The sequence below is a fragment of the Diorhabda carinulata genome, chromosome 11 (genome assembly GCF_026250575.1).
Source record: "Diorhabda carinulata isolate Delta chromosome 11, icDioCari1.1, whole genome shotgun sequence".
Classification (NCBI taxonomy): domain Eukaryota; kingdom Metazoa; phylum Arthropoda; class Insecta; order Coleoptera; family Chrysomelidae; genus Diorhabda; species Diorhabda carinulata.
The window spans coordinates 12,882,504-12,894,268 of record NC_079470.1 but is presented as its reverse complement, the minus strand read 5'-3'; the positions used below and the strand labels follow the sequence as shown (position 1 = coordinate 12,894,268).

General features: G+C 30.4%; 2 protein-coding genes across 5 annotated transcripts in view; one reads left to right on the top strand and one right to left on the bottom strand.

Annotated features, from left to right (window-relative positions):
• The first annotated feature begins 239 nt into the window (after positions 1-239).
• LOC130899581 (28S ribosomal protein S21, mitochondrial) lies at positions 240-686 on the top strand. Its single transcript, XM_057809620.1, has 2 exons — positions 240-453; positions 528-686. Exons 1-2 carry the CDS (start codon positions 307-309, stop codon positions 642-644), a joined length of 264 nt encoding a protein of 87 aa, XP_057665603.1. The 5' UTR covers positions 240-306; the 3' UTR covers positions 645-686.
• Positions 687-1,593: 907 nt separating this feature from the next.
• The window catches only part of LOC130899580 (axin-1), a 44,414-nt gene continuing 34,242 nt past the window's right edge, over positions 1,594-11,765 (bottom strand). For 2 of the 4 annotated variants that reach the window (XM_057809616.1, XM_057809615.1), the window contains exons 3-13: positions 11,420-11,714; positions 11,106-11,301; positions 10,909-11,050; positions 9,897-10,038; positions 9,224-9,379; positions 5,821-6,058; positions 5,574-5,749; positions 5,323-5,505; positions 4,857-5,258; positions 4,581-4,805; positions 1,594-4,524 (exon numbers count right to left, since the gene is read on the bottom strand). In XM_057809616.1, the coding sequence (XP_057665599.1) occupies positions 4,398-4,524; positions 4,581-4,805; positions 4,857-5,258; positions 5,323-5,505; positions 5,574-5,749; positions 5,821-6,058; positions 9,224-9,379; positions 9,897-10,038; positions 10,909-11,050; positions 11,106-11,301; positions 11,420-11,714 (2,282 nt within the window). In that variant the 3' untranslated portion in view covers positions 1,594-4,397. The remainder of the gene's footprint in view (positions 4,525-4,580; positions 4,806-4,856; positions 5,259-5,322; positions 5,506-5,573; positions 5,750-5,820; positions 6,059-9,223; positions 9,380-9,896; positions 10,039-10,908; positions 11,051-11,105; positions 11,302-11,419; positions 11,715-11,765) is intronic. The other 2 variants (XM_057809619.1, XM_057809618.1) reach the window with 1 other exon arrangement.

Here is an 11,765-nt window from a genome sequence, read left to right as displayed (position 1 = left end):
TTAAATATTTCTGGGGTAGGATCAGCTGATAAGTGTTTTCCAAATAGAAGAATATTATTTCCAGGTTAGGAAATAACTCATTTGGTCGTTATTATATCTGTCAATATATAATGTTCTAAAATTGTATGAAATAGTTATTGAATTGTGGCTAATTTTATTTCTATTAATAAGAGATAGTCATTATTAAATAACGTTACTAAAATATTAGCTTTCAGCTTATTGAAATAAAGTCACTTTCGTAAAAAAGAAGAGATTTTTAAGGTTATAACTTCTATTATTGAAAAAGTTTCTAAATTTTTCGTCAAAATGAGACATGCTAGTTTCATAGCAAGAACGGTTTTTGTAAAAAACAATGATGTAGAAGCAGCTTGTAGAGTTTTAAATAGAATTTTAGGGCGTGAAGACATTATAGATCAATATAGAAGAACGCGATATTTTGAAAAACCTTTCCAGGTAATTTAAAAACTTTTCACTCTAATATTAAAGCTCAAATACAATTTTTCTTGAATTATTACATTCTATTTTAGTTCAGGAGAAGGATAAACTTTGAAAGGTGTAAATCTATATACAATGAGGATATGGATAGAAAAATTCAATTTGTAATGAGAAAAAATAGAACAGATCCTTTTCCAGGATGTGCTTGAACTAATACTTAATCGTAGTTAATAAATATTATTTAAAATCAATTGTCTTTAAATATGAATATACCTTCCAATCGAAAAATTTCTCATATTTAATTGATTATACTGTTTAGTTTTATTTTCGTCTTTAAGATTTTAATTTACTATTTTTTCAAATTTCTCGTGTTAATATACTCAGATTGATATAAAATTTCCATTGATAATAGAACTTTCATTTGAGATGAATAGTACCAAATGTTATAAGAAAATTCAAAACAACTGTTTGGACAGTAGTTGAAACAATAAATATTAGTATCTTTGATACACACCATAGAAAATTGGAAAGTGAAATTTAATTTAACCAATTCATACAATTTTGATTCCGATCTGATATAGATCTTAGAAACACACATTAGAGTATCTTTGCCCTAAAATTGATTAGCCATATAGGTCTCATGTAATTTTACTTTTGACTGGTTTAATTGATAATATGTCTGATGAAATCTATAAAATCTTTATTCACAAATTGATTGTTAAAAAACTGAACTATCTCTTATATCAACACACAATTGCACTAACTGTAAAAACCAGGACATTTTCAGTGAATCATTATTGATGGTAATGACCTGTTGCTGCCAACTGCCAATAGGGTCTAGAATCTTGTTGGGATCGGTTGATTAGTATATAGGCTTTCCAATGGATAAAGTTTTACATATATTCTTTTATTGCTTCTTCACCTTCTGTAGTTGTTATTCTAGATCCCCACTAGGTATTTTCAGCATTAAATTTGATTAGACGGAAAATCTGTATATTGGTTGTTAGTCAAAGATGTTCACATTTCTTCTAAGTGCTTGTTACAAAATTTTTTTGGCTTTCTAGTATAGCACAAAATAACCTAACCATCACCTTATAGCTCCATTGTTCATTATACTTACACTTATAGTTCTTGGGGTAAAAAATAAAACATCTAAGATTTTTGTTCAATCAGTTCTATTATAAAATGTACAAATTAGGTTAATAGTAAAAGTACTCACAAAATGCTCATTACTTTTCTATAAAAATATTTACTAGAAAAAAAAAACAAACAAAAAGAAATGAGGTATATGAATCTACACTAAGTGATTGGAAATAAAAAGATAATTTTGTGATTGTTTATTTAATCAAACTTTGTTTTTGTGGAGATAAGAATTTGTGGTAGATATATATATATATAAAAAGGATGCTCCCATGTATTAACAATATTTATTTTAATTAAAAAAAATAATACATTTGCGTTATATACTTATATATAATCATGTCAAGTTTATTTACAAGGTTACCTTAAAATGAAACAGCTATTCTCATACCTGGTAAGACAAAAAACTTTCTAAATGAAAAAATTTTCCTATTAATGATTAAATAAATGGAAAAAAGTTTCTGGTAGATGAAACGTTAGTATTAGCGAAACAAATTCTACTATACTACTGAAAAATAAAAAATTTTTTAAAACTAAGTTTGAAAAATTTTTATTTTCATACACAATATGTGAGTTAGTAGTATGTAATTGTTTGCAAATACTTCAATTAAAGTATTATTTAGGTTTTTGAATAACAAAGAAAATGCGAAAAAATATTCTTTGGATTATAAGAAAATATTTGCTATGGACAGAAAACATATGCTGAGTAAGACATGAGTCTTGGCTTGCAAAAAATAAGACTATAAGTAAAGAATGTCTACTATTCAGTATTTACTTTCACAGAGTCTTCAAATATTCTATTATTTTCTAATTTGGATAGTTTAGAAACCGAATTTTCAATTAGATTTTTTGGTTACTGATGAGGATAAGTAACAGAATAGTTTGATTTATATCGAACACACTGTAGTTAGGTTTATATATAAAAAAAGAATATGTATGTTCATACATAGATTAGTGAGGACATTTTAAGTAGAACTGGAATTCTATTGAGTTACATTAACATGAAGTAATATCAATTAAAAATATAGTAACGGGGTAAAAAAGTTGTTCATTTGATCCTTTAGAAATCCATCAATGTGAAATAATAATGACCAAAATCTTATAAAAAAAAATTGTTTGAACAATTTAAATTCTTATGAAATAAATATTTTGAGAATAGGCATTTCTTTTTATTAATTTTTTCCACAAAACCACTCCAAAATCCATTATTTTAAGTACAACTTTTTAAGGAATTGTTATTGGAAGCATCCTATTAACTCATATTCTGTGGAAATTAATCGATCTTTAACAAAACAACTGATTATATTGTTTACTATATCGAGGAAATTTTTTTTGTAGTTTTCCTACTTTTAGTGAAAATTAGAGTAACGTAAATGAAATTAATTCACTTCTAGGATTAGGTGAAACAACAAAATATATATTTGAGATTGAAATAGAAATTGTAACTAATCGAAAGAAACTGAAACTCACAATTACATTGTATGGTTCTTCGAGGATTCCATAGATATATTGAGTCATTGGTACCTAAGATTTAACTAATCATTTTACAGGTAAATTCAGAATTGTTTAGTACTCATGGGAGGTAGAAAAAATGAATAAAAAGGACCCAAGAAGAATAGAGAAGACATACACATAAAGAATTAATAAAAAAAGAACTAACTATAGAACCCTACCTATACTTTTGAAATAAGTCAAAATAGATGAAAAACTAAAAAAAAAAAACCTGAAACTGTTAATCAGTGTGTGATTTGTTGAATTCCAACCGTTATCAAGTTGGAATATGTGGTGATATTAATTCTGAACACACTATATGGTTTTTCTGGTCTTCCAAAGGTTCGTATTCGGATAAAAAGGACAACAGCATATATGATAGTGAAAAATAATTCAGTTGTTTTATTTTAGAATTGAATCAGTTTTTTTTTCGCGATAAAGTGAACAGATATATTGAAGGCACTTAATATACGCACCTACTAATCTTCATTTATAGACATTATTGCCGTTCTCTTTTTTATAGTACTTTCTACTATCTATGATCTAATTACAAAAGTCTATTTTACAAAAATTTGTTGCTTTTTTCTTTTAAAAATTGTAACAATTAAAAAAATATTACTATTTCTTAAAAAATAACAATAAATAAATTATATTCAGAAGTTTAACGCTACCTTTTTACAAAACGAAAATGCTACACGGGCTTCTTTGAAGAAAAGTATGTGTTTGATGCGGTAATTGACTTTATACTGTTATCATTTTAATTTAATTACCTGAAATATTTCCTAATAATGAAAAAAGAAACGTTATGAACACATATTTTCCTAAAAAAAAACTTAGGTGGACTTAGCGACTAAATTGGGCGAATTTATGTGTTTGAGTGTCAGTTTAAATAGACACAATCGAAAAAATAATGCATTGGCAGTATAAACTCATAACATGAATGCAATAAAAAAATAATACACAAGAAACAAGGCAATTTCAGTCTATTTCAAGAGGTTAAGTTAAAAAAGCGTTACAAATGGTATCTGCTTTCATCAATTTCGATGTATTTTTGGAAATTATTTTAAAATCAGAGCGAAGCTTTTATTTTGAAATTATTCTTTTAAAGTTATTCACCCATTTAGGGTACCTTTAACAATATCTGAAATGCCTAACCGATGCACAAATTTTACAAAATGTTGTCTTATTAGATAGGAAAAAAAAAACATTCAACGACAAAGAAGAAAAAAATAAATTATTTGCAAAAAAACTTACTACAGAAGGTTAAAAAGGACTTTAATTAATCATTAAATAGTTTTCTGTTTAGTATCAGTTAGAACTTAAATAAAAACTCAGTCGATTGGCTTCACTTGGGCCATTATTTTACCTTCCCATAACGGAAGTACCTCTGCATCATTACTAACTTCCTCTTGGATAACCGTGTTACCAAGTTCTTCACATAAAGTCTTGAAGAAGTATCTGAAAGAGACAATTAAATTTTTTTCTCATAAATATCAACGTATCCTCAAACTTACCTGTAATTTCCCTTTTTGGGTAGATACTCTTTGAACTGTCTCAAAGTTATCTGAGTACCAGGAATTTTGGTTCTATAAGGAAACTGTTCTTCGCAAAAAGTAAACACAACTGTTGTTACATCATCAGATACACCTACGTTAACTTGTCTAGGACCCCTTATAGATTTCTTCAACGTCGATTGACTACTGTGGGATATTTCTGAGTAGTATCTACTCGCAGGAGACCTAAAATAAAAATATATTAAATTTTGAATTCGATTGGGAAAAATTGTTTACCTTTGTTTAGGCCTATTTCTGATATCATCCTCCAGCAATCTTCTTCTAGCTTCTTCCAATTGTATCGCTGTATTAGGCGATGGTAAGGGAGGCATATTAGGATCAGCGATGAAAGGTTGGGCAGGAACTAGATTAGCATTTCCGCTACTTCTCTCTAACGAGCTCGACCTCGAACCGAATCCTTTTCTTCTTCTTCCCGCACTAGGAGACGTAGCACTGCTGGTTCTATGGCTCCGGTGTTTCAGTGACATTTCACTGTGGGTGTGACTTTGTCCCCTGCCACTTTTATCGGATTCTAGTAGCCAGTTCAATACGCGATTTTCTTTTACTGGCATTGGGGCAGCGTCTGATACCACCGATACCCCACTGTCGGCAAATTCTGATTGAGGTTTTTTCGGCAACCTAAAAAGAATAAAAAAATACTGTTAGAATTGTTAAATAAATTTTTTTTAGTGATATAAGATACCTTCTTCCTGATGGCGCTCGTACAAATCGTTCTTCGGCATATTCGGGCATACTTTTAGATTTTACCATAGTCATTTTGTGTTCGGAACCGTCAGCGAAATCGTGGACATTTCCCGAATCTATACTGTAAAGCGAACCTTCTTTTTCTTTTCTTCTCGATCGAGGATAAGAATTTTGGACATGTCTGGAACAAAATTAATAAGTTAGTACTAGTTATTATTGGTGATATTTCAAAAAAATGAATGTACTGACCTATTCCTTGGAGGTGAAAATTGTCTAGGACTGCACAATCCAGGTGATCTACAAGAATTACGATCTGATAAAACCCTGGAAAGGTGTTGATCCAAAATATCTTCCGGATCATTATCGTCGCCTAATTCTAGTTCTCTTATTGCTGACTGGATATCGCTTTTCGAATTTGATTCGTTCTAAAACAATAAAAAATATATAGAACTCAAATATAATAAGAATTCAAACTTGTTTGATGATTTAGACTTACTTCTTTGAGTTTCTTTTCTAAAAGTTCTTGTTGATCCTGATCCCTTTTTATAGGCGTTAATTTTTCGATTAGAATGGCAGCGAACGTGTTAATGTCCATAGCTCTACATTGCTTCGTATCGACTCGTTGTGTTCGCGGAATAAAAACTTGCTGCATATGCGTTTCTTTATTCCTAGCTGCCAGTTCTCGTATTTTTCTAGCTTCTAGAACTTCTTTCCTTTTATTCGATCTACCATCACTAAACATAATATTTGATCAAGTATAATTTCGGTAGGTAGTTGACATAAAATTTAACAACATGACTATAAAGAAAAAAAAAATGAAATGGGGGCACAACTGGCTGATTATCAATTGTAACATTTAACGAAAGAGGCCGAAGAACTTGAGGGAGTAGTTCAAATGTAACAAATACATATATAGAAGAGAAAAAAGATCATGTTACACTGAAAAACACACAATTAATCAAAAAATCAACTTTTGATAGGTAGTTGGAGTATTATTTAACAAGACTATAAAGAAAAAAAAATGAAATGGGGACACAACTGGTACTACAGTTGATTATGGATTGTAACATATAACGAAAGTGGCTGAAGAACTTGAGGAAGTAGTTCAAATGTAACAAATACATATAAAGATGAGAAAAAAGATCATGTTACACTGAAAAACATACAATTGATCAAAAAATTAACTTTTGATAGGTAGTTGAAATATTATTTAACAAGACTATAAAGAAAAAAAATGAAATGGGGACACAACTGGTACTACAGTTGATTATGGATTGTAACATCTAACGAAAGTGGCCGAAGAACTTGAGGAAGTAGTTCAAATGTAACAAATGAATGTATAGAAGAGGAACTTGTAGAAAAAGATCATGTTACACTGAATAACATACAATTAATCAAAAAATCAACTTTTGATAGGTAGTTGAAATATTATTTAACAAGACTATAAAGAAAAAAAATGAAATGGGGACACAACTGGTACTACAGTTGATTATGGATGTAACATCTAACGAAAGTGGCCGAAGAACTTGAGGAAGTAGTTCAAATGTAACAAATGAATGTATAGAAGAGGAACTTGTAGAAAAAGATCATGTTACACTGAATAACATACAATTAATCAAAAAATCAACTTTTGATAGGTAGTTGAAATATTATTTAACAAGACTATAAAGAAAAAAAAAATGAAATGGGGACACAACTGGTACTACAGTTGATTATGGATTGTAACATATAACAAAAGTGGCCGAAGAACTGGAGGAAGTAGTTCAAATGTAACAAATGAATGTATAGAAGAGGAACTTGTAGAAAAAGATCATGTTACACTGAAAAACATACAATTAATCAAAAAATCAACTTTGATAGGCAGTTGAAGTAATATTTAACAACGCTTTAAGAAACAAAATTATGGATTGTAACATCTAACGAAAGAGACCGAAGAACTTGAAGCAGTAGTTCAGATGCAACAAATATACAAAGAAGATCGTGTTATAAATAAATTATTATCTGATAAAAGTAGGTTTTTTCTATACATAAATAAATATCCGATAGTCAAACAAGCTTTTTGATGGATGCAAACATGCATGCATGCGACATACCTTTTGTTTAGTAGTGGTTATACCATTATTATATTGTAGATCTACTATTTTAGGTAATATTAAGACTCAGAATTTAGAATAAGATATTTTCTAACAAACTTTTTGTATCGAAATAACCACCAATCTTTAGAAACTTGTAAAATACTTATAAGTTATCCAATTTAACAAAATAGTAGAAGAAAAACAGCTTAAGAAGCGAATTAGTTTCAAATATTTATTCCGAGTCTTCGTTATATACCACCAATATTAGAATATATTAAACCATTTAATTAGTCACTTTATTAAATCAAATTGTACATTTAACCCATTAATTTTATTAAAGTTCTTTAAATATTAATGTGGAACAGGTTTATTTCATCCGTGGTGCTCTGGTCAGCACCTAAACACCAACATTCTCATATTTCTTTATTAAAATCACTCGCAGATGTTCAATTTTTCCTCACCACTGTATACCTGTTAACGATAGAAGGGTGACTGCTTTATCTCTTTATCTGATATGTTTAGGGGTGCGCTTACGACATCACCAGGAATAATGAATGAAAGTAATTAGGAGAAAAAATCAGAAAAAAGATAAAAAATATGATAATGGAAAGCAAAGTACTAAATAAGAGGACCAAAATAAATATTTAGGAAATGATGCTAAAGCCAATACTGTATAGCACAGGAACAATGACAAAAAGAAAAGAAGAAGAGTTAAGAATGATGGAAAAATTAGTATCAATGAAAATGAAGACAGACAACGTATGAATTATGAAATAAAGGAGGAACTAGAGGGGAAGATATGGACAAAGGAATAAAAAAATTGAATGACCAAAGATATCTTCAGAGAGTAGTAGCTCTGACAAAACTCCAGTGGTATCCAGGAGGTAGAATGTGAAGAGAAAATTAGTTAAAACAAGTAAAGGAGGATCTGAGATTTATCGTTGCTATAATGGGATCTGGGAGGTAGAAGAAGAAGAAGAGAAAAGTGGTGAAAAGAACTAGAAGAGGAATTTAGTAGAATGGGAACCAAAATACCAAGAACAGGTTGATAATTAGTGACAGTATGAGGATCTATAGAACTTCACGTGACTGAACCCCACAATCGAGGAGAGGACCAAAACACCAGAAATTTCATATTTATTTATTATAATTACTCACAAATATTCAACTTTCAATCACTACTGTATATATTTTAATATAACTGTCATTGTATAGTGAATAATTAAATATCTGTGGTATCTATAATGATAAAAAGTTACCAGAAGAATGAGAAAATTGATAAACATAATGGATAACATAGGGAGAAGAAGTTAGACCCAAGCAGTAAGAAAAAGGAAAAATTAAAAATAGGAATGAATTTGAAAAAGTGCAAAATTTAAAATATCTAGGATTGATGAGGAAAGAAAAACAGAAATAAAAGAAAAAATAAGGTGTGGAAAATACTGAATTATGAAGGAACTTGAGGAAAAGATGTCGATGATACATTAAGTCAGTTACGGCAAATGCGAAGAGTTCAAGAAGACAAGAGTAGCTTTGTTAATGCTACAAATGGATCCAGGAAGTGGAAGAAGAAGGGGAAGGCCCAGATCAAAGCGAATAAAGAAAAAATGGGGAAACATAAACATAAGTTTCAAATTAGATAAAGTTGACAAATCAGAATTAAGAACTGATCAGAAATAGTTTGGAAAAAGAAATAACTAGATAATTTGACACAAATATTTGTTATGAAATTTAAGAATTTATTTACCTAATAATTAAACCTGTTCCACGCCTAATTTTTATTTTTTATTCCTTTAGATCCTCCAATGATTTTCAAATACTTACACAGAGCTATCTGTCATTGACATATTGTCGGATTCCGTCCTGGCATCCGAATGACTACTAAGGGAATGCAACTCGCTATCTTGCCTCGAAACCGGGTTATAGGAATTATAGGCGGCGTGAGCTCCTGATCCATTCAGTCCACGGTACATGATCATACTACACAACCACACGCAAATCCAAACAAAATCAAAATATAAATAAAAAAAAAAAAATTCAAGTGTCAAGTAATTGTCTGTTACTATAATTTTTTATACATCAAGTCTGTTACAAGTTTATTGTTAAAAAGTATGGAATTTTGAATAGGGAACATGAAATTTTGAAATTATTACAATTACTATATATGAATGATTTAAATGGTTCAACAATAGTAATAATAGCCCGACTATAATCCTTATTACTTTATGAAAATGTAGCATTTTTCAGATCCGTAACACCTGCACCATATGATAACCTAATTTGGAAGTTATAATTAATTTCTTGATTTAATTATATATTTTTAATGAAATTAATTGATTATTAGTTCACCGTTATTATTAATTAACAGTAACAAACAATTAAATGACAAATTTATAGATTTTAAGACCAAATACAAAAGAAAAATCTAATTTATCGCTATAGGGAAAAAAGCTTCAAAAGCGACAAACCAATAAACTGAAACAGAGCATTTCCTTACCTGGCAAAAGTTTCTGATTTTGTTCTAGAATCGACAGCTCTACGATTTTGTGATATCAATAAAAGATCTTTGGTAAGACGCACCTGTGGTGCACCTATATTCACATTTGGTGTATGGTAACCCGTACTTACACTAGCCGTACCTAAAAATATATATTCGTATTAATTTATCACTTTAATATTCACCAATAAGTTTATAATAATAAACAGATTAATTCGGAAGACAAAATTTATGTCTCAATCACCATTCTAAGGGGCTGAGACAGGCAAAGACTCTTCTGGGAAACTATAACCAGAGAACAATCTACGAATACTAAGTGGAGCTCCTATCGGGGCACTCTAGCCTCAACAAACACCTGGAGATGCTAGATTTAGCAGATAATGCAGCTTGCAGATTTTGTTGCATAAAGGATGATGCCTGGAAGCATATGAAATAGAAGACGATGATCTCTGACAGCTACAGCAATCCCACATTCCAGACTTTCTAAAAAGAGTTGGATTAACAGGTCAGTTGTTCCCCAGTATGGCAGCAAGAAAGTGGGACAAAATAGAACTTTTTGGGTCATTGTGTATATGACACTCCGATATTTACATACATATACATAACCTCATTATTACTGATGGAAATCAATCTTGCAAACATTATAATGACTTTTGTGGCTATAAATCATGTTTGTTCAGTACAATTTCATGCTGCAACTGTTAGATTAAAGTATTGCACTTCCTCGTTTCGTAAAAAAACACATATTCGTAACAAAATTCAACATATGAATAACAGTTTAAAAAATCTGTCAGATATTGATTAAGAAAACTCGACCTGATTCACAGGGCAAAGGATTGCGTAGTGGGAACCATCCTCCGCATGGAAATTAATTAATATACCATTATTTTTCATACAATATATATCTAATTCACTAAAGACAGTGTCATAAGTCTTTTAATCCTCTTTTTTCCTAGTCGGTTTGAAAGAATTTTGAGGAGCAAAATTACACGATTATAATGTTAGAACTTACCAGATGCATGACTTAAATGTACGGGTGGATTCATGATCAGTTCCATATCTTCATGTAAAGTAGGAAGAGGATCAGGTCCGTTTGCCAAATTGGAATAATCGTTACCGAAATCACTACTACTGCTACTAAGGTTTTGAACATTCTGAAAAATATGTTTAAATGATATTTTTGATAATTTATATTAGAAATGATCTCACCTCTAAATATTGCAGGTACATATCACTTTTAAGGAAGTTGGGGTAGGTCGTCTTATCTATTGATTGTTTAACAATAGCTTGTGCTTTGTCAAATAACGTTACGGGAGGCTCAAGGCACTGTGAAGATTTTATATTTTTTCCTATCTCTTTCCTCAGCTCGTCGTCAAGTGGAAGAGCCGATTTAACGAAAAATTTTCTAAAAAAATATAAAATAGTGATCAATACTTAATGTTAGGTGAAAAGAGAAACTGTAAAGGTGTGAAATAGATGAAATAATGGTTTGCCAATGTATGAAATTTGATATTTTAACTTACTTATAAATAACTTTAACCAATTGTTGTATTTTTTCTCTAGCAGTATGTTTCCGGAGTCCTTCACAGGCGAACCAGAAGTCCAGTGCGTCGGCATGGTGCTGGCCTTCTGATTCGAGATAAATGTGGAAGAGTCTAACTCCATCTGGATCTTGGAGCAGAGACTGCAATGAGTTTGCCCACTTGAGGCAGGCTGGCGGGGGAGAATTGTCGCTGGAAGTACCGTTTTTGGAAGAGGAACGGGAATTCGATCGGCAACTACCGTCGGGTTCGTAGCCACAGGGAGCTGGAGGGGATTCTGTAATAGATACAAATTATTTCGAATTAATTTTAAAACGGAATTAAAAAA